Here is a 26,623-nt window from a genome sequence, read left to right as displayed (position 1 = left end):
CCCGCATCGGGCCCTGTGCTGTCAGCTTGGAGCCTGGAGCCTGCTTCAGATTCTGTGTCTCCCTCTCTCTCTGCCCTTCCCCCGCTCACACACCCTCTCTCTCTCTCTCTCTCTCTCTCTCTCTCTCTCAAAAATACATAAAAAAAAAACATTAATTAAAAAAAAATAGTTCCAAGAACACAGTTTTCAAGAAGTAACACTTTCTCACACGGCAAAGCAGAAATGTTTGCGCTAAGTAACCAAAATGATCAACAGGCTCTCAGTGCCACTTCCTATGTGGTTTGGCTGTCTGAGCTTTATTTTCCCCTTCTCTTTGTTTGTTTTGTCTTTTAGCCAATGTGGCCGACAGGGCCTCTGAATGTGTGCTTCTGCTCAGTGCCATGGTGCCTCTTTTCATTTGGTAACAGTAGAAAGACTGGTCATAATCCTTCTTATTAGCCACTTTAAGCTGAAGATGTCAAAGTTTCTAAGATAACTGCCTACCAATGTTTTAAAAAAGGGATACCTTTACTCTTTGGTCAGCAATATATACCATGCATTTTGTTTTTTAAGAGGTCTGCTTTATTGCCACTGATTATACAGTTACTTAAACTATTGGTGAGGAAATTCATTCTTTTGTTTTTTCTAACAAATATTTGAGTGTCTTCTGAGCACCAGTATAATGGCATTCTACTTTCTGAAACTACATACTAGAGGTCAAGCATTGCCACCCAGCTCCTCTGAGAGTAGTTTCCCTATTATCGGTTACTCCTTGGTTAACCAGATAACTCAGCTCATCAAAATGATCCCATACCTCTCACTCCCCAACCTGCCACCATTGCCAGTTACATACAGTTCTATCATACTCTGAACGTTTGTTCATTCATTCTTTCTTCCTTCCTTTCTTCTTTCCTTTCTTCCTTTCTTCTTTCCTTCCTTCCTAACTTCCTTTCTTTCTTTCAAGTAAGCTCTAGGCCCAACGTGGGGCTTGAACCCACAACCCTAAGATCAAGAGTTGCATGCTCTACTGACTGAGCCAGCCAGACACCCCTCCACTGATTTTCATTTTAAAATAGAAAATTTGATTTGTCCAATATGTAGTATAATCTTAATAGCAGTCTATGTCATCTGATTATTCTGTGTTTGGGACCTAGAAAGAGATGAATGTCAGAGAACCAGAGGCCTTGACCTTGTTGTGTAATAGGTCTAGCAGGAACTGAACTAGCAGTGGGGTAGATGTGCCAAGCTGCAGTACGACCGGGAAGAAGGCACTAGGGATATCCATGACTCTGCAAATATGTGGCGTGTCCTAGATCCCGCTGGTTAGATCAAATTTACTAACATTTATGTAATTGTTTACAGTTTAAAGTGTAAACGTATCAAAATACTACGTTTATTAATCTACAACAGTCCTTTGAGGCAGTTAACTATTATTCCCATTTTACAGAAAAGGACACTGAGGAGGAAAGACGTTAGTTGAAAGTAATCTGCCTAAGATTATACCGTGTGTTGCTAGAACTTATCTTAGGACCTTTCTACACAAATTCCATGTACTTCCCACTACATGATCCAGCAAAATGAAGCCTAATATAAAAAAGTTACAGATATTAACTATGTGCTAAGTAAACAACTCTTGCACGCGGGAAATACTAAGTAGACTGGGAGAAGAGTTTGTTTGCAAACCTGAATGATTTTGAGAGAGAAATAAGGAGGGTAAAAATAATAGTTGTCATTTAAAAAGTAATTTGGTTAGAAAGGGATTCAAAGGTGTAAAGCAAGAGACAAATTTGTGTAAGAATACTAGTACTATGACAACATAATATAACCTTAATCAGAGCACATGACTTCAAAATTGTTGAAAATTGAAAAGTGGATTAAATATTATTTTAAGATTATCAATATTTTAATTTATTTTGAAAAAGAGGAAACTGTATTTTAAGAATAGAAAATAATCGTTACTACCAAAAATGGCCAAAAAAACTTTGTTTTTAACACAAGGAAAATACTGCATTTAATTAGAGCTTCTCTATGGATTTTGTATTTTGCCCAAGTTACAAAGAGATAACATCAATTTGTATCACTGAAAGTTCTACATACGTTCTTTTGACATCTTGTTCAATCATCGATCGAAGTTCTTTATCTTGAAAGAATTTGTTCCAAAGACTCTGAAATAAGGAAAACAACCTATTTAAAATAATCCCACACCTTTGCTTGACTTTTATGATATCATTTAATAATTTAAATGATCAAATTTATCCTTCTCTGAGTTATCATTTCACATTGCAAAGGAAACCTGAAATTGGAATAAAAATATTAAAAACTAATCTCAGAAACACATTCTTATACTAACATCAATTTTTCCAGTGATACATATATATAGTATAGTATGTATATTTAAAATTTTTGTATCATCTATATAAAATGAATGATAGCTTTACTGCCATACATCCACTACTTCCCTTACAAAAACAAAGAGGTCTGCTTGGGTTATAACAGGGCCATGGACCAACTGGTCTCAACTTGAACCTCACTTGAACTCCCAATGCACTAAGAAAGACACAGGAGTTTTTCTACAAAGCTTGGTTTCATGACCAGATAGATGTTTAGATCTATCTAAACATCTACTAAAATGTGAATTTAAGTAAAGTTTTAAAACTTACTTAATATTTTATGTAGCTCTCCTATAGACTATGTTGTAACAACTATATGTATCAGGAAAAAAAAGAAACACTAATATTAGGATATTAGCTGGAAAATATTTTCTGTTAGCAGGGAAACAGGAATTAAGAGCAGTAACCGAAGAAGATACACAATACCTCTAAGGCAGTAATTATTCTTAGTCTTCACTGGAATATGAGTGGAGACAGGCTGATCTTTTTCATTATCTTTAAAAACTTCTTTTTTTTTTTTAATTTTTAATGTTTATTTATTTTTGAGAGAGACAGAGCATGAGCCGGGGAGGGGCAGAGAGAGAAAGAGACACAGAATCTGAAGCAGGCTCCAGGCTCTGAGCTGTCAGCACACAGCCCAACGTGGGGCTCAAACTCACGGGCAGCGAGATCGTAATCCGAGCCGAAGTCGGATACTTAGCTGACTAAGCCACCCAGGCACCCCTCTTTAAAAACTTCTGAATAGTTACTTTTCTTCTTGGATTAGTCCACCAAGTGAGCCCTATCTATCACCAAGTGAGTCCACCAAGTTATCATAAAGAGAGGCTTTCCTAGCCTCCCCACTGCCCACTACAAGCTTGATAAAACAGTTCTATCCCCCTCTTTATGCTCTTTGGTTTTACTCTGAGTTCTTATGGTCCCCTGAGACTTCTCCTCCATAGTGCCGTTCCACAGTAATACATCATAAACTTCCTATAACACAGGATGAATACAGTATGGAATAATTTCCATCAGGTTTTAGGTCATATAGTATACAGAGTAAAAAACAAAAAATTAGTTGGCACGAAATAATATTGCTTTCATGGTGATTGATAACCAGTTTCATAAGCATATTCTTATGGGCAAAAGAAGTTGAGATATGAATAAAGATGAACTTTACCCCTTCGTCCTGTGAAAGAGGATTATTGATCATCAAATCTTGCTGGCCAACAACCTTTCTCGGGTTTGTGATGTGCTGGCAAAGAAAAAAAGAAAACACAAAGATGAGAGTTGGACTGATCTGGACTTGAAAGCATACATAAGAAAACAATTATATTAATTAAAGTACAACTTACTATTTCTTTAACGTTGCTATACCATGCTCTTAATTCTTTAATTCTAGTTATCCACTGACTTTTATCTTGAGGAAGAACACAAAGAAATAGCTGTCAAGAAAAAAAAAAAAGGAAACTTTTGTAAAAATCATAACAAGTAACATGTAAAACTATGCCAAACAGAGTCACCTGAAAACTGAAAGAGATATTCATATTCATTGTATTTCATATTCATATCATTCCAATTCCCAATAAAGTATATTTGGGAATGTTTAAGAAATATACATATTTGGATAATTTAAAAAGTGAACAGGGGCGCCTGGATGGCGCAGTCGGTTCAGCGTCCGACTTCAGCCAGGTCACGATCTTGCAGTGCGTGAGTTCGAGCCCCGCATCAGGCTCTGGGCTGATGGCTCAGAGCCTGGAGCCTGTTTCCGATTCTGTGTCTCCCTCTCTCTCTGCCCCTCCCCTGTTCATGCTCTGTCTCTCTCTGTCCCAAAAATAAATAAACGTTGGAAAAAAAAAAATTTTTTAAAAGTGAACAAAGGCCAAAAAAACAAGATCACAAAAGCTACACCACAAAATTCAATCAACCTCCCCCCCAAATTTATATTAAAAATGAACAAGAAGAATTCATTGAGGTTCAAGTATAATTCCCATTTTAAATTCTTATGTTAATGGACTATTGACAGACACAAAGTCCCATCATTAATCTCAAGGCTTAAGATTTGTCTTAAAACAGGCAGGTAAAGGACAGAGAAGAAACACCTGAGGGCACAGCTTGAGAAATGAAGTGATTCCTTTTACAGCAGAAATGGAATCTGCAACTGGCAATCAGCATATGAAAATAACAAGCATTCTTAAAAAGACAAATTTGATTTAATTTAGTTTAATACAACATTAAAATAAATCTAGATTTGAGTTTATTTTTAGCAAACGAATGATACTGAAAGTTAAACAACAAGGAATGGGGGGTGGGGCACAAATATTTGTATACAAATATTCTAGCAGCAGGTCTCCTGCCTTTACTGCCTGCATCTAACAGAAGAAAAATGTATTTTAATTATTAAATCTAAATTATTAAATCTAAAACTGTCTAATACATCATGTGTTTCTTACTGTCTTTACTTGCACAGACTCTGTATGCTTAATTTATGCAGATAAAACCTAAAAAACTTTCAGTAGAAGTCATTTCAGAAATAAGTCTAAACCTGCATTAATTCATTTTGAGAGAACAAAAAGGGACAATATTTCCAAGTAATTAAAAAGAGAACTACAGATTATTACTAGTTTTGGTAATCAGTGGCCCTTTCTCTTAAAAGACTGATGTAATTTTCTTCTACTTCTCTTTCTTGCTGCCCTTTGCTTTGTGTTTCTAGGAAAGAAACGAAAGGAAAGAAAGAAAGAAAGAGAGAAAGAGGAAAAATCTTTTCCATCTGCTGCTTCTGAAGTGAAAAGGGAAGGTGCCTCAATGAAGGCAGGCACTGGATACAACAGGAACCTGAGAGTAAAACCGCCTCTACTCCTGCCCACCTTCAAGGATGTCTGCCAAAACCTCTGGGGAATGTAAAGGTGTTGCTTTGAATTCCACACCATCAAATGAGATGAAAGAATAGTTATTTCAAATGACTCCTTTACCGTACCAGTTATTCGAGACTAAGGTGGTTCAACCTTATTAGTAAATGTCCTATGAAAGATAAACATGGATGGCCAAAACATCGAGAGTGAAGTCTCCTGGAAAATTCAGTGATCCCCTGCATGGGTAATCTCCCAGGGCATCAGGTAATGTGTTGATATACTGCAACCACAAACTGTAAATAAATATTTTCTTCTTACCTTCCAGCAAATGCTGCGGAACCTGCTGCTTCTCAGCTGCCCATTAATCCCCTTCTGCCTTATTGTTGCCAAGTAATTGTTGTTTACAAATAGTTCTTCCCATTCTTTCCTATATGCAAGAAACCAAAAGCATGGGGATCCCTTTGTTAAAATTCTCTGCTTGGAGAGGAGTGCTACAGGAAATTAATTTTAAATAAGTCTAAGAAATGCAACTTTTAAAACGTATATATTTAGTTGTGTACTGTTTCTGAATGCATGGCTGTCTTTTTGGACACAGTTCTTCTGTAGATTTAATGAATATGTAGATCGCTATAATTATGCCAGCTACTGAAATTCATAATGTCTATGGAGGCTATTCCATTTCATCTAAAATGTTGGTAGTGCAGTTCAGTGAAACAAGAAAAAAATGAATATTAATATAAATATATGACGGCTTTAGCCACTGACAAAGATATACCTGCTCCAAAAATACACAACAGAAAGGGTAGTGTTGATTATATTGGCTTCTCACATGAAATATCTGTTTAAATGAACCCATTTCTCTTTAGTGTCAGGCTGGGGAGTTAAATATAATAGAAGACTACTTTCTTTAACTTTTAGTGCTATTTACTATTGAAATCTCTGCAACTTCTTTCTACATGATCAGTTTTAAAATTTTAACAGGTGCAGGCAAATTTGAAAAAAAACATCAAAAAATTAAAAAGCCTCACTGTAAAAACTGTTAAAGGCAAGCTTGAGTACCTTGCAGTACCTATGGCTGAGTAGATAAACAACTGAAATATGCCTCCCAGGCACGCAGACACCAGGGGCCTAACACCTGTGCCTCATTAATATACAAGTAAATCTGCTCTACTGGGAAACAATTGGAAATTAATTGTCCCAAACCATTTACTGAGTTTGAATAAAGAAAGTAGACCTACATTCCTTGCATCTTGTACCAAGCTAAACATCAAGAACCATTCGTCAACAGTTGAGGCTACTGAGCACAGCTTTATGAAATATCTGAGTTCATAATGCCACAATATACTTACAATTTAAATTTTATTATCAAAGCTGAAACCCTGGCAAGCTCTTCAGTGCGACTTCCTCAAAAGAAAGCCTTTACAAGCCTCCATCAGCCTCCTATACGTGCAACTGTCACTGGCCAGACCCTACTCGTTTTGAGAAAGGACAGCCTTGACACCATGCTCCTTGGGCCAGTAATGCAACCTATTGCACACCTACAGTTAAAAAAAAACAAACCTGACTGTGCAGTATCTTCTGCAGAGTTTTCCAGAAGAGTGACCAAGGCAATGACACCTTCCTAACTGCCTCAAACAGGAGACCTTCCAGTTCAGTCCTGCAGCATTGCTTCCCGCCACCCACCCCCACCCGCCTTCTGCCAGGAAGGGCTAGTGTCGAAGGACACCAGATGAGATAAGCATACTGGAAGAAATGCATTCCTACCACCATTCCGTGAAAATGTCTTACTCTCAACACTCCATTCATAAGAGAAAGTCATGTTTCATTTTTATTTTAATGTGCATTTGTATCATTAGTGAAAGTGAAAATCTGTCATGCTTTTGAGTCACTTTATTTCTTTTTAAAAACTTCCTTTCTTGTCCTTTGCCTATTTTAAGCACCATAGGAGAGTGGTTAAGAGAATGGATTGCAGGGTCACCTGGGTAGCTCAGTGACTTCGGCTCAGGTTACGATCTCACAGTTTGTGGGTTCGAGCCCCGCATGGGGCCCTGTGCTGACAGCTCAGAGCCTGGGACCTGCTTTGGATTCTGTATCTCCCTCTCTCTCTCCGCCCCTCCCTGGCTCACACTCTCTCTCTCTCAAAAATAAATAAATTAAAAAAAAAAAAAGAGAGAGAGAGAATGGATTGCAGAACCACACTCATGGGATAAAAAGAAAGCCATGCATTCACAGAAACAGTACACAATTTACTAGCTACTCACTAGCTATGCAAACATGGCCAAGTTACTTAACCTCCCTGTGCCTCTGTTTCCTCATCTGTAAAATGAAATAATAGCCTACCTCAAAGAATTATTATGAGGACTAAAATGCATGGCAAGCCCTCAGAAGCATGTCCAGCATATCACATTTTTTTAAAATAAATATTAGTGTTCATAATAATTGTAACATTGTTTTTATTTTAGCATGCCTCATTATAGGTCCAAGGGAGGAGTTATTCATGTTAAAAATACCACAGCTTTGGGGCGCCTGGGTGGCGCAGTCGGTTAAGCGTCCGACTTCAGCCAGGTCACGATCTCGCGGTCCGTGAGTTCGAGCCCTGCGTCAGGCTCTGGGCTGATGGCTCAGAGCCTGGAGCCTGTTTCCGATTCTGTGTCTCCCTCTCTCTCTGCCCCTCCCCCGTTCATGCTCTGTCTCTCTCTGTCCCAAAAAAAATAAATAAACGTTGAAAAAAAAAATTAAAAAAAAAAAACTTAAAAAAAAATACCACAGCTTTGTCTGCCACACATATTTTTAACCCAATTTCTTGATTTTCAACACAGTGAAACTTTTTCAATTTGTGTACTAATTTAAACCTAACATTTTTTTCTCTTGACGCTCTTTCTACTGTTTTCATGCTTAATTCTTAGCCACTCCAAGTTCAAAGAAATGTTTACTGAAATCTTTTTTTATCACACTAGTCCATTTGTAATACCTATAATTTTTTAAAATATATTGTCCATTTCCCAACAATGTCATCATATATTACCCACATCTCATATTCAAGTTTTGTTTTTATCCAGTTTTAGTAATACTCAAAGATGAGATAAGCAATGAGTACTTCTCAGAAAATGTATGTCTAAATAGCTTGTGGTCTGCAAGCAAAAAGCCCAGATTTTAAATGCATTCTGAACCCAAGAGGAATCAAAATACGTGCAAGACCATGCAGTTCCATGGCCTGAAATCACCAATACGTTCCAGATGAGAGGGAAGTGTGAGGCAACTTCCCCAGCCTCTTCCCAAATCAGCTCCTATTCACAGGTACCAAGACAGTGCGAAAGTAGACACAGCTGGGGGCTAGATTCATTGCCATCTTGTCAAGTTAAGCAGCCTTTTAAGGTCAAGTTACATACTACTTATGTAATGAAGGATAATTATTTGTTAGCTTAAATAAGACCCTAGGCCTTGATTACAGTGTGGGTAAAGAGAAAAGGAGACTGAGGCATGTGAAATGGAAACATTATCTTTGGAATTCACAATCATTTAAATTTATTCATGGTACTTATAGTTCCACTTAAGGCTTAACACCTCAAACTGATGACTAGCCCTAACAACAGAGGAACTTACAGAGGCCACAAGATAACTTATTGTCTTTCTCCTCTATGGAATAGTGTTTTATTAATAAACAGTGATACAGAGTAATAATAAACACAATAAACATTTAGTGCCTACTATGTGCTTAGCACTCACAGACATCAGATAAAGCATTAAGTTATGTAAACCAGTAATAATATGGTTAAGGCGAAGCACTCTGGTAGTACAGAGAGGGCAGAAATAGTTTTACAGGGGTGCCTGGGTGGCTCAGTCGGTTAAGTGTCCGGTTTCGGCTCAGGTCATGACCTCACGGTTCCTGGGTTCGAGCCCTGCGTCGGGCTCAGTGCTGACAGCTAGGAGCCTGAAGCCTGCTTCGGACTCTGTATCTCCCTCTCTCCCACTCACACTCTGTTTCTCTCTCTCTCTCAAAAATAAATAAACATTTTAAAAAAATTTTTAAAGGAATAGGTTTACACCTAAAAATTAAAACTTCGTGTAGAAAACAATAGTAGCACTAGAGGCACTCAAATGCTACCCCAAGAGCTGGGCTGTTAGAGCTTGAACAGCCCAAGCTGAACCAAAATACAAGTTTTTTACAATCACAAATACAAATGGCGAACTACTCCTGAACTCAGAACAAGACGTGGAAGAATAAGTTGTTTAGGAGTCAGTGAAGGAATTTTTCAGATTAATTAACAAAAACAAAAGAGAGGTAGTTCCTAAACTCTCTCTTATATCAAAAAAAAAAAAAAAAGAAAAGTATACAGTGTGCCTGTAACAGCCAAAATCTGACAATGATGCTATTAAAATGCTAAAAAAAAAAATCCTGATTTGTTAAAATATATAATATTTTAAGTAAATCACTTTCAACCTTTACAACAACTCTCCTGCAGTGTATATTTTTAACCCCTCTTTATCAGTGAGGAAACTAAGGCTCAGAAAAATTGAATAAGAAGGAAAAAAAAGAATTAGTAAAAGCATCTTCCTGGAATAACATGGAAACAACACTAAAAGGGAAACATACTGCAGACATCAAAGGATAAAAATGGCCTCTCGCAAGAAGGCAAGACAAGAATATGACCTCAGATTTTCTTCCTTAGACTTCTAGTTTTTGAGAAGGGTACAGAGTCCAAGGGTACAGAGATAAGTTTTCACCAGTTGGACTGAGAAAATAAGTCAATAGCTCCTGTGAGTGGTTAAAAACAACCTGGGGTATTTAGGTGTGGAACCACTCACTGCAAGGGAACAGATTCTAGAGAGACACCTGGGCCTTAAGGACTCCCTTGACAAAGCACTTGTGCCATCTAGTGGCAACCACTAAGCCTTGCAGGCACTGGGTCCCTAAAAACAACCAGCATCTAAGGAGGGAAAGGCAAATAGTGGTTTCCTTTCTGCAGCCAATGGTAATGGATTGGTAGTGACTACCATGGAAGCACTGTGTCAAGAAGGATTCTGAGGATACCAGGTGCTCCTCAGAGAAGAACACTGTGACTGATTAAAAATGCTGGCCTTGAGTGTTGAAGTCATTTCTAAGTAAATGAAATCAACTTTTGCAGCAGCAATTGAAGGAGGTCTCTCCTCCAAGAATACCTATTTAGGTAGCTAAGACTCTTGGCAATGTGTTTTTGTTTTTGTTTTTTGATATGGAAATCAACTAGAATATGCAGTGATAAGCTGCATGATCATAAAGAGATCTCTATTTCTAATTATATATATTTATGTAGTATTTTCCCAAGATATGCACATAAAATTGGTATAAAACTAGTCAGTACTTTCTAAATTTAATTGTTTAAGTACTTTGGTAACCTAAATAATGCATAAATTCCTTGATTATGTGGCAATTCTGGACTAGAAAATTTCTGAATTGTTCCACATGATGACATACTAGACAAACAATTTTATAATGTCTATTTTATACGATAATTTCTACCCCATTTTCATGCATTACTTGGGCAGGGAGCAATGTCTCTATGGGGCTAACTAAAGAAACTCAAACAACTACGACGACTGAAAACAATTCAGAGACCACATCCCGTCGAGTACTGAGGATCTCCAATACTTGGTAAAGAGGAGACACTCTGGTTTTCACTGATAAAGAAACTGCTGAGGGGAAGGTACAAGGGACTATCACCACGGGGGAACTGCAACAGGTCACAGAGAAGGGAGACCTAAGAGGGAGGAATGGTAAGGAGGTGGTATGGTGAAGGAGCTCCGCAGAGATGATCCCATACTTTACAAGGTCAGCTAGTCCTCGATCATTTCATTTTTGGAGACCTGACTAGACTAATAGCAGCACTAAAGGCCAGGCTAAAATAAAGGTGATCTTTAAGCAGAATGAGACCAGAGTTCGATGCATAGAATATTTGACGGTGTGAAAGCACAAGGTAAGAAAACAGTTTTATGATCCTAAAGCACATGGCAAATTTGAAACAACTGCCAATGAATTCCCATAAGTGCTTTATCAGATGTGTAAGTAAAAGGACACAATAAACTTTTAAATCTGTATGGAAATATATTAGCTATTTTTACTAATGAAAGGACTGCACATAAATCCAATATTCCAAGTAAAAGAGTATGTAGTTTTATGCCATCTTAAGTATGATTTTAAAAATACTATTCAAATAGAACAAGGAACATCCAACTAAAAAAAAATCAATGGAAATATGAGAAGTGTAAATTAGGTATGTCAGCATCAGACTGTAAAGTGTGGCACCAGATATGGGTAAGCTACAACATTAGGACTGCAGGTGCCAAGATCAACCAGATAAACACTGATGTTATCTATAATTACCTCATTTTTAGCTTAAATCACAGGTAATGAGGGAACTCAGAGACTCTAAAAGGCAATTAGAAACTGTACTGGCTTTTTTGCTTCCTGTATCAGGAATTTTTAAAAACTTACTTTTATTTAAAGCTTTTTTTTTCTCCATAATGAACCATCAGGGCATATCACTTATACATATATAAATAAATATAAAAACAGAATGCACAATTACTCACAAGCTTAAAATGGATTTCTTTCTATGTCTAGGTGAAATATGTTCTCATACGGTGAGGCTCCATTGAAACAAAGGCAACAAATAGTTCACTGTGTGGAGGTTTGTTAAAATTAATTTATGATGATGCTCTGATTTGGGTTTGGAATTAACTCTGAATTGAAAAATCTTGAACTGCCACCTCAATATCCACAAGGACACAAAGAACTGAGCTAGTTTTGGACAGTCAGATAGAAAATTCTTTTTCTAAAAAACATGGATCATTTTCTTTAAAATATAATGTTTAAGAGCTTCTAAATTCAAGATCATATTATGTAGGGAAAGTCAACAAACATGCCTTTAGAAAAGGAATCAAGAAAAGCTGTATCACAAGGTCATAAAAAATTAAGTATAAAATAAAGGTCATTAGACTATCAAAGGAATGGCATTTAGAAACGAGGTGAGAAATGGATCCTGTACCAAACCATCTCTATGAAGTTGTCTGGAATGAATATAGTTTATATTCCATAGTTCACTGATGTTTCTTGTATAAGGAACTCCTGGAGACACCTTCCTGCAGACTTCTCCCACCTGCGTTCCATCCCCACTGCACCACGTTTACCTTGCTATTTGGATACAAGCAGGGACTTGATACCTAACTCTCTTTTTTTTTTTTTTTAAATTTTTTTTTTCAACGTTTTTATTTATTTTTGGGACAGAGAGAGACAGAGCATGAACGGGGGAGGGGCAGAGAGAGAGGGAGACACAGAATCGGAAACAGGCTCCAGGCTCCGAGCCATCAGCCCAGAGCCTGACGCGGGGCTCGAACTCACGGACCGCGAGATCGTGACCTGGCTGAAGTCGGACGCTTAACCGACTGCGCCACCCAGGCGCCCCGATACCTAACTCTCCACATGATGAAGAATTTGCCACACAGTCTATAATGTAAACAATACTATGAAAGAAATGCTTATAGAACTGAGAACAAATTATTTTGCAGTAACTCAGAAACAGGCATTTATTTAGCAAAATCTGATATCCTAATTAAAAGCCAATCTTATTTCATAAACCATGTTTTCAAGACTGGGTTGACTTATAGTATATTACACATATAGAAATACATGTATGCTTCAGATAAATACTTTCTCTTAAAGAGATTTAAATGGATTAAAACTGAATCCATCATTCATTTGATAATCTGTAGATCAGCAGTATCCAACAGAATTTTCTGAAGTAACAGAAATGTTCTATATCTGACTGTCCAATAGGGTAATCATTAATCACATGTAGCTACTAAGCTGATGAAATAAGGCTAGTGCAATTCAAGAACTACATATTTTATCTTAATTAATTTAAACCTAAATTTAAATAGCTTCATGTCACCAGGTTGTTCCTATAGTGAACATCAAAATTCAAAGTGTTTTAAGAATAAACCATTCATGTATACATTTAACTTTGAAAGTAAAACCTGTAACATAAGTATACACATGATACATATCACCTATAGTGTTACGGGGGAAAGAAGACAGATACACGTTAAAAGTTAAATAGTACGGGGAACCTGGGGGACTCAGTCTAGGTTAAGCGTCAGACTTCGGCTCAGGTCATTAACTCGCGGTTTGTGGGTTTGAACCCCGGGTCAAGCTCTGTGCTGACAGCTTAGAGCCTGGAGCCTGCTTCAGATTTTCCTCTCTCTGTCCTGCCCATGCTCATGTTCTGTCTCTGTCTCTCAAAAATAAATAAAAATGTTAAGAAAAATTTTTTTAAAGTTCAACAGTACAAGTAGTTATAAAGTCAAGATAATTCCGTAAGAGATGTAACACAGTATAGAATTAATTCTAAATGAATGGGGTGCTACTAATAAGGTCAGATATAGATGTAATATTTTTTTCTTTTTTGTCTCTGATTGCCTTTCCCTGTCTATGACTCTGTCTCTACCACCACCCCACTGCCTCTTGCTTCCTCCCACCTCCTTCTTCTCATACACACACATAAAAGTTAGGGAAGCAAACCTTTAGTGATGACAGGTAACAAAAATGATCAATGCTGCAAAGAATCAGACCCAAGATTTGAATCATTAGCCTAATATGATCATATTAGACTGCCTCAAAGATCCAGGAAATGAAAATTTTAAATGGGAGATAAATGGGTCATGTGATAAAGTAAACTTTAGTTTAAGTCAATATGGACTTTATGGACTTTATAATTTCTTTGGATTAATGTGCCTAGGAAAGTAATTTCACATGGGCCTCTGAAAAGGTAAGGAAATATCTCTATCCAAGGGCCGCTAGAAAATCTCACAATTTATAATTTAAAAGAAAAAAACTCACCACTATAAAAAATCCTATACTCGAATACCTCATTTACCCAGCATAAACAAAGACCAATATATGCCGCGTATGTGATTTTTTTTGGGGGGGGGGAGCAACATAAAAATGTTGAGAGTATCAGAATATTTCTAAATCTTGCAGAAATTTTTTTTTCAACGTTTATTTATTTTTGGGACAGAGAGAGACAGAGCATGAATGGGGGAGGGGCAGAGAGAGAGGGAGACACAGAATCGGAAACAGGCTCCAGGCTCTGAGCCGTCAGCCCAGAGCCTGACGCGGGGCTCGAACTCACGGACCGTGAGATCGTGATCTGGCTGAAGTCGGACGCTTAACCCACTGCGCCACCCAGGCGCCCCTAAATCTTGCAGAAATTTTTGTATAAATGTGCTATACATTTGGAAAATGTATGGCCATTTGCCCCACATTAAATAACTCCACGCTGCTTTGCTTTTGGAGTTTTCCATTCTGTGTTAGTGGCATTTTTTTCATGACTATTGGCTACTAATTTGTGTAATGATTGTACATTAGCTTTTAGAAATCCTAAATCTACATCCCTCTGTCACTTGCTCAGTTTGCCGTTTTTGAAATAAAGACAAACTAGACTTTAAGCTTCATACATTCCAGCCTATTTCAACATCATAAACTATCATAATCTTTTCTAATTTAACAAAAATGTCAAATAAGACTGTGAAAGTAGAATAAGGACTGAAACGGCTCTTTTGCACCTAAACTAACATTTAATAAACAAACGTTTTGGTATTCTAATAGTTTCCCCTTATTTCTAAGTTTCTGGTTATATTCCAGCTGGTTGAAGCTATTAGAAATTTGACCTGTAAATAACTGATATGTCACTGTACATCCAAATATCAGCAGCCAATCCCATTCCCAGCCTCAGTCCTTGAGTTTGGTCAAGAAAGAATTCATGAATTCTTTTTTTTTTTTTTAATTTAAGTTTTATTTATTTATTTTGAGGGGGGAGAGGGAGTAGGGAGGGGCAAAGAGAGAGGGAGAGAGAAAATCCCATGCAGGCTCAGGACTATCAGTGCAGAGTCTGGAACTAGGGAGTATGAGATCCTGACCAGAACTGAAGTCTGAAGCTTAACTGACTACGCCATCCAGGTGCTCCATCCACAGTCAAATTCTTAAGTGAGCAAACCATTAGTTGCAGTTGAGATCAAAGTACCCTCTCCAAGTAGGAGAGGAGGCAAGCCTAGAAGGCAACTGCAACAGGAGTCAGCTTGTCTTTCCTCTTTTTTTTCGTGTTTTTTTTTTTTTTAATGTTTGCTAGGTTAAGGGTCCCAGCTAAGGGGTCTGACTGAGGCTGCTGGCAATCATCTAAGGGACTCCTCCTATGGGGCGGGGGGAGGGGTTGGCCCTATATGGTCCTTGTTGGAATGGTTAGGACAGCCATCCCCACATGCAGGGAGGGGGTCAAAATCACAATGTAAATGTATTATAATGAAGCTATACTCCTGGCTTAGACTCCTGAGGGTCTTAGGGGAGACTGCAGGTATCTCCCCCCCCCACCTCACCCCTTTCCTTAACTGCCTACTCTATCTCAAAAAAAAGAAGGAAAAATCCCTATTCTGAATACCGTGTATAGGGGGTAAGGGAGAAAGGGTTGGGAGAAGACATTAAAGGAATCAGGGTGTGGAGACCTAATTCGAGTCTGCACTGTGTTTCCTATGTAGGCTAGAACACCAGTGGGAGTAGTATTTTTATTACTGATTTTTTTAAAAACAGTTGTTCTGCATCACAGTGGAAGATGAACCATTTTCTCATGACCTCCTTGTCCAAATTAAAATATGTTTCATAAAAGTCCTGTCTTAGGCAGAAGTATTCTGCACTGATGAAATTTTATGTTATCTGAAAGCTCACCTACTTCAAGAGAACTCAAATCTCCTCCTGATTTTATGAGGCCTTTTGTTATTTTTTTTATTCTGTTATCCATATGCTCAATAATTCAGATATTCCCAAATGAATGCCACAAAAGTTTCAATTATATGACCACAGATATCTTTACATGAACCAGAGATGTTTCCATAAAGCTGTCACATGGAATGCTAATATACAACAAAAATAAGCACAAAAAATGCTCATTTTCTATAGAGCTGTTTAAAATATTATGATTAGGAATGGCACCTAGACATATAGAGGCAGGAAAGGGCGTTCCTTCTCTAGGTTCCACCAACAGTCCAGGTACAGGGGGAAAAAACAGGGATGGGAACAGTGTTAAAAATGTCAATCAGACTACCCGGGCTTTATTTATTTATCCCACTCCCTACACCTTCTTCTGGATCTCTTAAATAGAAACAAAGTAGTCCCCGTTCAGCCTACATAATCACAATATAAAAGAGAGAAATGGGGTCTGGGTTTGACCCAGGGGTCAGGTGGGGAGGGGCAAGCAAACAACAGCAGTTACTTAAGAGAATATAAACTCATTACTGAGTACTGAACAAAATCCACACAACACCAGGTCTGTGCCTGGTTCAATGACAGTAGAGCTCTGTTGCTCAAGACAACTTTAAGATCTAGAAGCACATTAAAAAATTAGAATGAGAGTCCAAAGACAGTGTTCAACTATCCTGTTTGGCTTCAAATGGGTTCAGAGACTTGGGCCTATCATCTGAATTACTCTACCAATCTGAACAAATAGCTTGAAATGCAATCTTTGAAAATCCTTGAAATAATATGTCAACCAGCTAAACTACTATATCTATCTCAGAACACTGCATCTCTAATCATGAAATGAAAACTATGTCCATATGTTCAGATGATATTAGGACTTCTTTGAAATTTCAAATATTCTCTCATTAGAGGCTATTTTTTATTCCATAGCTGCTTTATTGATTTTTCCCATATTTCTAAGCACATAATATTCATTCTCAATTGTATCATTACCAACTATCTCATATAATATGTTTTGTGATTTAAAGATTCACATTTTCACCTCCCAGTTAAAATTTTTGATCATGGATTTAAATATATCAAACACCTATGATACAATAAAATCTAAAACTTTAATACTATCAAAACAGTAGGTCATGCAAAGTAACAATATCAACACAATGAAACAGATATATGTAAATACTCATATTGTAAGGACCACTGTAACTGTCTTTTATAACTAAGGGCATAATTTTATCACTAACAAATATAAGGCCAATTGATCTAACCATTCTAATAGTGCCAAAAAACAAAAAACAAAGAATGAATTGCTTAGAGAGTAGAAAATGAAGACTGTCTTTTTTCATATCCACCTCACAAAAAATTCCTGTCCCTCTAGAATGTCTAGTAAGTTATTACCTTCCCCTTAACCATGACTTCCCCAACCCCTTAATTTTAACTACTCCATCCAAGGAAAATGCACCCCCATTATAACACTGGCCATAATCTACATTAGTTGCTTCCATGTCTGTCTCCCCTCCTACATGACAAGCGGGCAGTATTTACTTCTCTTTCAGTCTTGGAGGTTTAGCACGCTTGGCTTCCCTATAATGGATATACAATAAAGATCTTCAGAAAGACTGAAGATGTGTTAGGTCTCTTGAACAACAACAACAAAAAAGATATAAGAAATGTTAGAAAAACACTTCTGAAAGCTCTAGATTAGGGGGGAAAAATGAAAAGAAAAAAAAAAGGATTACTCCCCCCCTGCCACTTTTCCCCAGAAGGCAAGGTAATTTGATACAGAAAATACACAAACGCTGCATATCAATCTTTACTAAAATATTCTGTGAAAATTCCACCTTTAAACTGTATCTTTGAGACTTACAAACTTCATCAAATCAAAAATCAGTAATTAAGTCTTATATAGAGATAACTATATAACTATAAAGCCGACCCATAAGTAAATAAACAAGCAAGCTATTTGTAAAATGTTTAAAAAGATTTATAACTTTTCATTTTTAAACAATACTTCTTTGTATTATTTTCTCAAATTATAGATCCAGTAACACACTTCAACATTACTGACCAAATATTTAATTGACTTTACCTATTTCACTACCACACTTAAAAAACGAAGCACGCTAGGGGCGCCTGGGTGTCTCAAGAGTTGGTTGCGTGTCCAACTCTTGATTTCCGCTCAGGTTGTGATCCCAGGGTTGGGGGAGACCCAGCCCTGAGCTGGGCTGAGTGTGGAACCTACTTGGGATTCTCTCTCTCTCCCTCTGCTCTTCTCCCCCCACTCATGCTGTCTCTAAAATTACAAAAAAAAAAAGTAAAAGAAAACAGTGAAGCATGCTAATATATATTACAAATAGTGACCCATGAGCTGCCAGGAGTGCATTTCAACTGGGAACACCAGAGGAAAACAGAAATGTGTCCTGGGGAAGGGACTCTCGGTGCTGACTGACTGAGAGCAGCTTATCCTTATATTTGAAATGTATGCCTGTCTTTTCAAAGATAAACATTTACACAGCCTTGGATGATTGGAGCTTGCAGCTGACTATGTAAATAAACAAATACGAAAAAAATTTTTCCTCTAGAGCCTGGCTACAGATAATAAAAAGGGCTTGAAGGGACTTATGAAGCAAAGGAACTCAAACTAACATGTACACTCAAGTCAGTTTGGGTTATGTTAATTTAAGACTATAAATGCAAAGGAACCAGTTGATTACTTAAGTGGAAGGTAACATTTTCAGAGCCTTAAGTGATCAAATAATTAGTTCAAACGGTTGTATGTTACAGAAAAGCGTAGATACTGACCAGTTCCACTATCATAAAAAATAACAGTTACTTCCAGATGATATTTTCATCATTCAAGTATGATTTTTCTCCTTCTCTCAAAAATGGCTCCATTATGGAGATATAATAAAAGGTATCATTTTGATTTTGGTTTCTGGAAAATGCGAAGGTTACATTTTGTGCTCTCTGAAACTATCATTTAACTATAAAGGCTGTGGTGCTATTTCAACAAATATGAAAATGAGAACTCAGAAAATGTGATATTGAGATTATGAGGTTAAATGAGTGTGGATTTTATATTCTTCCTATGTAATCTATAGATAACTGTAGATATTTATAGATTTGATCTTTTACAGATAACTATAGATCTAATCCTTAAACACTCATTTATCATCCCTTTAGAACTGCACAGAATTTCTAAAAATACTTTTCTGAGACAAATGACAACTATAATAGGTGAAAAAGTTTATTAAAATTTACAGGAAATTTTAGGGGTGGCTGGGTGGCTCAGTCGGTAAGTGTCCAGCTTTTGGATTTGGCGCAGGTCATGAACTCACAGTCGGTGGGTTCAAGCCCTGCATCAGGCTCTGTGCTGGCAGTGCCGAAGTCTGCATGGGATTCTCTCTCTTTCTTTCTCTGTCTTTCCCCCACTCTATCTCTCTCAAGATAAATAAATGAACTTGAAAAAAAATTACAGAAGGTTTTAGAAAAGAGAGAAAGGAAAGGTGCAAAATGCAGTATTTATTGTTTACTGTGTGCTATAGCTGACTGGGCCAGCTGTTCTACACATATGTAGGTATGCTCCCTCCATTCTATGATATGGGAGCTGCTAACATTCCCAGTTTACAAATGAGGTAACCAGGAATCAGAGAGGCTAATTATCTTGCCTAAGGTCAGTAAGTGAGAGTCTTATTTCTACCTGTGTGCTTTTTTCCAAATTGTTTCCCTAAATCATCTATTTATTCTTAAAAATGTGTAGAGTGTGTATCATATAGGTATGTGGATTCTCAACAAAATGTAGACAACACAAAGTGAGAAAAGCGATGCTCTAAGAATCAGGAAAAACCTCTCTCATCTGCACACTAAGCTATGATACCCTGGAAAAATAAAATGGCAAAGGCTTAGAAACTGCTTAAAATGACCGGGTGGTGGAAGAGTGGATGGAAATTCAAGTTAGTCTCTATTATCTTTAGTATATGCTGTGCTCTGAATGTCTCCCCCCTGCTTCCCCTTGTTGAACCTCAACACCCAGTGTGATGGATGTTTGGGGGTGGGCCTCATGAATAGAACTTGTGGATCAGAGAGCTCTCTGGCCCCTCTGCTATATAAGAACACTGTGAAAAGAAAGAGAACCAGGAGTGGGCTCCTACTGGACACCCAATCTACCAGCACCTTAATCATGGACTTCCTAGCCTCCAAAACTGTAAGAAATAAATTTCTGTTGCTTATAAGCCACCTAGCAGCCTGAACAGACTAACAGCATAACATTCAGCAATTAAATTAATTCTCGGACTCCATATTCTTAAATATAACAGATTAACAAACTTCTATCACTCTAAGAGTATAACCAGAACCCACATTTCTAAATTTTACATCCAAAGTATGCTTTTGTTCTATTACCTCTACTAATATTTTGAATCACTACTTCACGGTTGATTTAAGACATGCACACTTAACACACACAAATGGGGAAAAAAGGTATTATGCTAAAAATAAATGTAAATGATAGAATGTGTAAATATTTTCCACATTCTCTCAAATTACTGATTACATGTACATAGGATAAATATTTTTGTGATAAAACTGTAAGCCTACATTTTTAAAGTTTACTCAATGACTAAACAATGTTCAAATTAAGGTATTTTTATTATTCTGGAAAATAATTAACTTTAGATTCAAGAAGCCCAACCAACTATAATATTTTAAAACATTTTATCAACTTCAACAGCCTTTAACTCTGTGGGCTATAGAATACACCACATTGTATAGAGGATAGAATACTCCCACATTGAAGGGAGGCAACTTCAATATTAAGAAATTATAAATACCACCAATTTAGAGCCAAATGGCTTTTTATCTTCTTTCCATTTTAAGGCAAGAAAATAAAATATATGAAGGAAAAAAGTTACCTTTTTCTTTTGAAATATGAAATATAGCAATTCTTTAGAGGAAAAAAAAATAGGAAGCCAAAAAGAATGGGTATTTCTTGATTTACAAAAACATTGTGTGTACTTTACAAATATTTAAGGTCTTTATAAATTTTCAAGTCTCAAGTCATCCCAGTATCCCCGTTGTAGGATTTATTAATTCAAAAGACATGCCCAAGTATTTTGCAATCCTTTCTGCATCCCACTATCTGTGTCTTTTTTTCATTCAACACCAGGGTTTCTAACTATTACACTCTTTGTTTATTGGCTATGAGTTAGAACAATCACTGGTTATTACTATCTCCAACTGTATCTTCAGTAGTCAACACTTCAGTTACAAAGTATTATTTGAAAATCATCCAATTGTCAAAATTCACAAGATAATACATTTTTCTTAATGACACAGCTTGGAAAAATACACCCAGAAATGGTACCATGTGTAATTAAATTGTAAAAATAATTAGGATAGACTACATGATTTACTACCACATATCAGAATCTAGAAAATCACAGTTACATATACAAGTGTATTTAAAAATAATCTACAATGACTTATATTCTATCCTATGACATTTATACAATGCCAAGATGATGTCTGAAAATGAAGCAATATTCTGAGTTTCCCAGAGAATGCCAATAACTGGTCTTGAGTCTTCTCTAACTAAATTGACTATTTAACCAATGTATCTTCACATGGATTTGTCACTACAGAAACACAACCTAAATCTTAAATGAGGCAATCCTCAATCTTTAAATCCTAAATAAAAAATGAGGCAAAAATGAAGTTGTTTTCTATTTGGGGAATTATAACATTACATGTGAAAAAAGCATTACACTGACTCAAAAACCATATAGACTTCTCTGAACTTTTGTGGAAAGTTATAATCTGATCAATAAAGATATTTAGAAACCTAGGGTAAAAAAAGGAAAGTTTAAAAATGCTCACCTTCAATTTATTTCATAGGTCACTGTTATACCATCTAATAAGATAATTAAAAACATGCAAGCAGCTGGTACTACAGCTAAACAGATTAATGTAATAGTCTGTAGTCATATGTGCTGGCAAGGGGCTCGCCTCTTTGGAGAAGAGAAGGTCAGCTGCCCTTGGGAAGAGGAGGAGGGTGGTGGGGAGAGAATATTCCTTCTACCATGTGGCCCTGTGTTACAGTCACTAAGTTAATCATCTACTGCAAACTGCTAATTGGCAAACGACTACTCTTCTTTCATACCCAGCAAGGGTCTCTCAGGTTTAATAGTTAAATAAGACATACAGAGCGCTCATATAAATCTGACAGAAAACGCTGGTCTTTAAAAAGCATATGATCTACTGCATAAACCAATAATATCTTCTCAATTCTTATAAAATTTCCATTTTAATACATCATCTGCAAAATGGTTGGGGGACATGTAACTGAATTTTAACAAAAACTTCTAAAAATCTACTCTATTACCTAGGCACCATATAATAATCATACTGGTGCCTTAGGAGTTAAATTCAGCTGTACTCCACTGGAATCAATGAAGCAAAACCACAAAAGACACAAATCCAAGCAAAACCTCCTGGCCTAAGAACAACAAATCTATGAACGTTAGGCATATGAAACTATCATGTTACGATCTGATTGATTATAGATTTCGAAAGTTGTCAAAATTCCAAAAATTCACCTCTGAACTTATACAAATAGTAAAACATCTGCCTTTTATCACTACTCTGTGCACAAAATGGCTGTACAAAGGCAACCCAGAATACTGTACCAGAGATTGAGAGTTTCAAGCCTCAGGTTAAGCTTGTTCTTAGCTCCCTTTCAGCTAACAGACAAAAGTTATTTTCTTGTAAGACACATTTTTTTTTTGCCTTCCTTTTAGTGTCTCCGTATCAGAGCACTGTAAACAATTCTAAATACCAGAAGGTTAACGATGATGACAATGATGATAATGACATTGACTGGAAGATAAAAGCAGCTAATATTTATGCAGCACTTACCATGTGACATCATCCCATTAACTCCTTATAACAAGTGTCTTATTACCCCCACTTTAATGATGAGGAAACTGAGGCTAAGACTTGTCCCACGTTTCCAAAGTACTTGGAGTCAGGATTTGAACCACCTCACTACATTTAAATATTAACAAATGAAAAACAAAACAACAAAAATCAGTGACTACACTCTCTTGAAAGTGACAATCTAAAACCATGATAAGATAAATAATGGAAAGACTACAGACTTAGGTGACCAATTTAAGACTGAATTCAAAAGTCAATAAAACCTTGGCATATGCTACAAAAGGTACACGTGTTGGAGGGTTAAGTGAAGACGAAGGCCACAAAGTTGCCAATTTATAGGAAAGAATAATATCCAAAGAACTAATAATGCCATAGTTTTGCATTTGGATTTTCAAAAGGCTTTACCATACACATTTTATCTCAGTCTTTAAAACACATGTGAGGAGGGAGCAGGTTAGACACTGTAAGTCTGTCTTATGAGATAATAAACTAAGGCTAATCATTATCCTGGACACAAGTATATACAGCTTGAATATGATGGTACTAGGCTGACAGCCAGAATTGTCTGACTGTGAAGAAAGGTCAGGATTTCTGAGACAGTTTAAATTGAATAGAATTGTTAAGGTTAAAGGATCTTTGAGGGTTGAAATATTCACATTGTTCTAATAACTTATTTATTAAGTTTAAAACAGCAATGATAGCAACAGAAAAATAATTTTCGTTTTCAAAAGTGAATTTTACTGACAATTCTGTTGCCATTTTAGTATGATTGTACGAAAATTCCTAGGTTTTATCAGTTAACCTTAATATGGAAATATACCCCAGAGCTCTGCTTCTATGAATTCTGCATTTAACCCAAGTGTCAAATTCACAAGTAAGCTCATTACATTGTAAGAGCTATTGCCTGCTGAGTAGAAAAATATTCATTTCACACCTTAAATACTATAATACTATTTAATAACAGCACTGGCCTGCCAACTATTAAAAGCTCGTTTTTATATATTGTACTACCTGAGCTTTTTATCTTGCCTTTTTAATTACAACAATAAATTAATATCCTAACATTACAACACTGACAGGCATTGATTAAAATTATATTAGTTAACAACATTAGTATTTATTGTGCAAAGTTGCATTAGGAGTTCATTTTCAAAGTACAATTATCATTCAATAATACTAAAATACTTTAATCTTCAAACTATTCAAGAATAAAATAAGCTACAAGATAATGCCGTGCCTTCACATTAACACATTTCTCTTAACTTTATATTATGTCCATTATTTACTATAATTAGCTAAACTACAAATGTAATTGTAAAATTGAATTCACCAACAAAATTTATACACATACGGATTTTCCTTCTTTTGAAATACATCTCTATTTTCCTTTTGTCTTAGTTTTTTTTACCATATTTATATCTAATAATGATACTAATATAGACTTCACATGTATTACCATATTAACATTCCTCACTTACATATCAAATCATGAATGTTTAACTATCTTTTATATTTACTTCAGCACTAAAAGAAGGATTTGAAGAATCCCAACATTTATAAGGTAGGATGAGTACAGTGAAAATATAATGACAACATATGAGCTTTACTGCTGTGATAATACCCTTCTAGAACACCATGGGAACATAAGCCTTTTGTAGTATCTGTGACACTTGAACGACTGATTATTTATACATACCCCACTGATATAAAATAAAGATGTCAAGTGTTTCAATTACCATCTCATTTCTGGAATTCAGAAACAAACTGTAGAAAACTTTCCCATTGACCACATTCCTATTAAGTGCTTCCTGTATACAAGGCTCTATTCTAGATATTAAAAGTGTGTCTGGGATTTGAAAAAAACAAATGACACAGTTCCACTTAGGGATATCCAATATGTATTCAAGTAAAAATATGAAGATTTCAATTGTAAACCCCGTATCTATTACATGAACGGAGTTACAGCTTAACATTTAAATGAGTTTCCAGGTGTGTAGTGGTTCTCGTGTGTATTTTATGGGGTCACTGCAAAGTGTCACAACTAGTTAATCATAAGGACAATGTACTCAAAGTATTTCCTCAAGAATCTGCATTGCTATCTACAATGCCAAAATGTATTATTACTGAATATGTACCTTTTTTTCTTAAAACAAAACAACCTAGTTCTTATATCACGTTGGTTCAGTATAGGAAGTTTCAAATACTACTGGAAATCATATAATTTTTCTTCTTCCTAGGCTTCCCTGTTATGAAGGTACAAAATCCATAAATATTTACTCAAGCATATCAAGTTATAAGGAGAACATTACCAAAATACTAGATAAGATCCAGGTTTTCTTAACTAGTGTATCCTTTTTAAAAAATCACTAATTGAGATGTAACTGTCCTGTTTGCTGAAGAGTCAAAGGGGATATTAACAAACAGCGCTTAATGTAACCAGGGAGTACATTTCATACTCTTAGATGCTCATAAGGAATATATCCTGTTTTAAAAGGAAACTTAAACAAAAGGAAGCCTTTAGTACTGTAACAGATATACTGGAAAAACAAAAACAAAAATTGATTATAACGGAGTTTAACCCTACATATGCATTCATACCAATTATCCTGTATACACTAACAACTGATATCTACAATAAGGCCATTTACTCAAGAATTTAAAAGGTTACATTTTTCATTACTCAATAAGTCTGCAGAACAATCACATATCACAATATCCTTTACATTTGACGTATTTTTAAAACACAGGTAACAATTCCTTACTACTCTTAGAATCCTGTAACATTAGGTAGCTTGTATAGTATCTTGTAATAATTTGTCACCTACCTATAAGAATTAAAAGTCCCATCAGAATCTAAAGTAGAACTTCTTCTTCCATTTTTATTTGAATCTCCTGGAAAAAAAAATTTTAAAAATACAAAATAATGAAGATTGTGAAACTGAGTATTTTAGTTGAAAAGCTGCTGTGTGACAGCTCTATGCAGTATATTGGGTCCAAAAACATATAACCCTTTATCCCTACCCCCCAAATATCTTTTGTAATCAGAGCTCTCTAGTCAAAAAATTCATTTTGATGCTATAATATGAACTAATACCACCAACTCCTAAGTTGGATAAGAATACCATCAAAGTAATTATTAACAGGAACAAATGAAGTACAGTACAGAGACATTTTCCTTTTATGAATCACAAACAAAACTGAAATTTATAAACTATCTAATAATACACTAATGATTATAAATAAAGGGAAATTCTTTGTTCGTGACCAAATCACCTGTCCTGGCCACTGGTACAGTCAAAAGAGAGCAACAGAGAGAGGACCTGGAATGTTTTCAGTTCCCAGTTCTCCATGCTCCAGGAATTTGGTAAGCAGAGAAGTTAAACAGAAAGCAGCCTGGGGAGGTGGTGAATGCATTCTAGGGAGCTTTTAATACACCTTAATATTCTTCCTGAAACTTTCTATTTTAACCATGGGCAAAAAGTTCAGCAGTTTTAAAAATGAAAAAACAACACTGAAAGATATTTCTGCATCATGTAGTAATGCCAAACATTTAGAAAAAAAATTTCCACTTAAGAAACAGTTATATTCATTGTATCAGACGCAGAACAAATTCATACCTGCCAGTTTAGAGATTACAGAATAAAAATAAATGTGCTAAAGAAGTTTAAAAAATGTTTACCAATGCCACAATATAAAATATATATGCT

General features: G+C 36.1%; 1 protein-coding gene across 2 annotated transcripts in view; it reads right to left on the bottom strand.

Moving 5' to 3' along the window:
• The window catches only part of TBC1D5 (TBC1 domain family member 5), a 549,135-nt gene that overhangs the window by 246,173 nt on the left and 276,339 nt on the right, over window positions 1-26,623 (bottom strand). For both annotated transcript variants that reach the window (XM_047100344.1, XM_047100345.1), the window contains 5 exons: window positions 25,742-25,808; window positions 5,519-5,627; window positions 3,704-3,793; window positions 3,529-3,603; window positions 2,077-2,144 (listed from right to left, as the gene is read on the bottom strand). In XM_047100344.1, coding sequence (XP_046956300.1) covers window positions 2,077-2,144; window positions 3,529-3,603; window positions 3,704-3,793; window positions 5,519-5,627; window positions 25,742-25,808 — 409 coding nt within the window. The remainder of the gene's footprint in view (window positions 1-2,076; window positions 2,145-3,528; window positions 3,604-3,703; window positions 3,794-5,518; window positions 5,628-25,741; window positions 25,809-26,623) is intronic.

Source organism: Lynx rufus, unplaced genomic scaffold (genome assembly GCF_022079265.1).
Source record: "Lynx rufus isolate CCGP_SWC_20201006 ecotype Redwood Valley unplaced genomic scaffold, mLynRuf1.p SCAF_5, whole genome shotgun sequence".
In the NCBI taxonomy this organism is placed as follows: Eukaryota; Metazoa; Chordata; class Mammalia; order Carnivora; family Felidae; genus Lynx; species Lynx rufus.
This window is presented reverse-complemented; position numbering and strand designations above follow the sequence as displayed.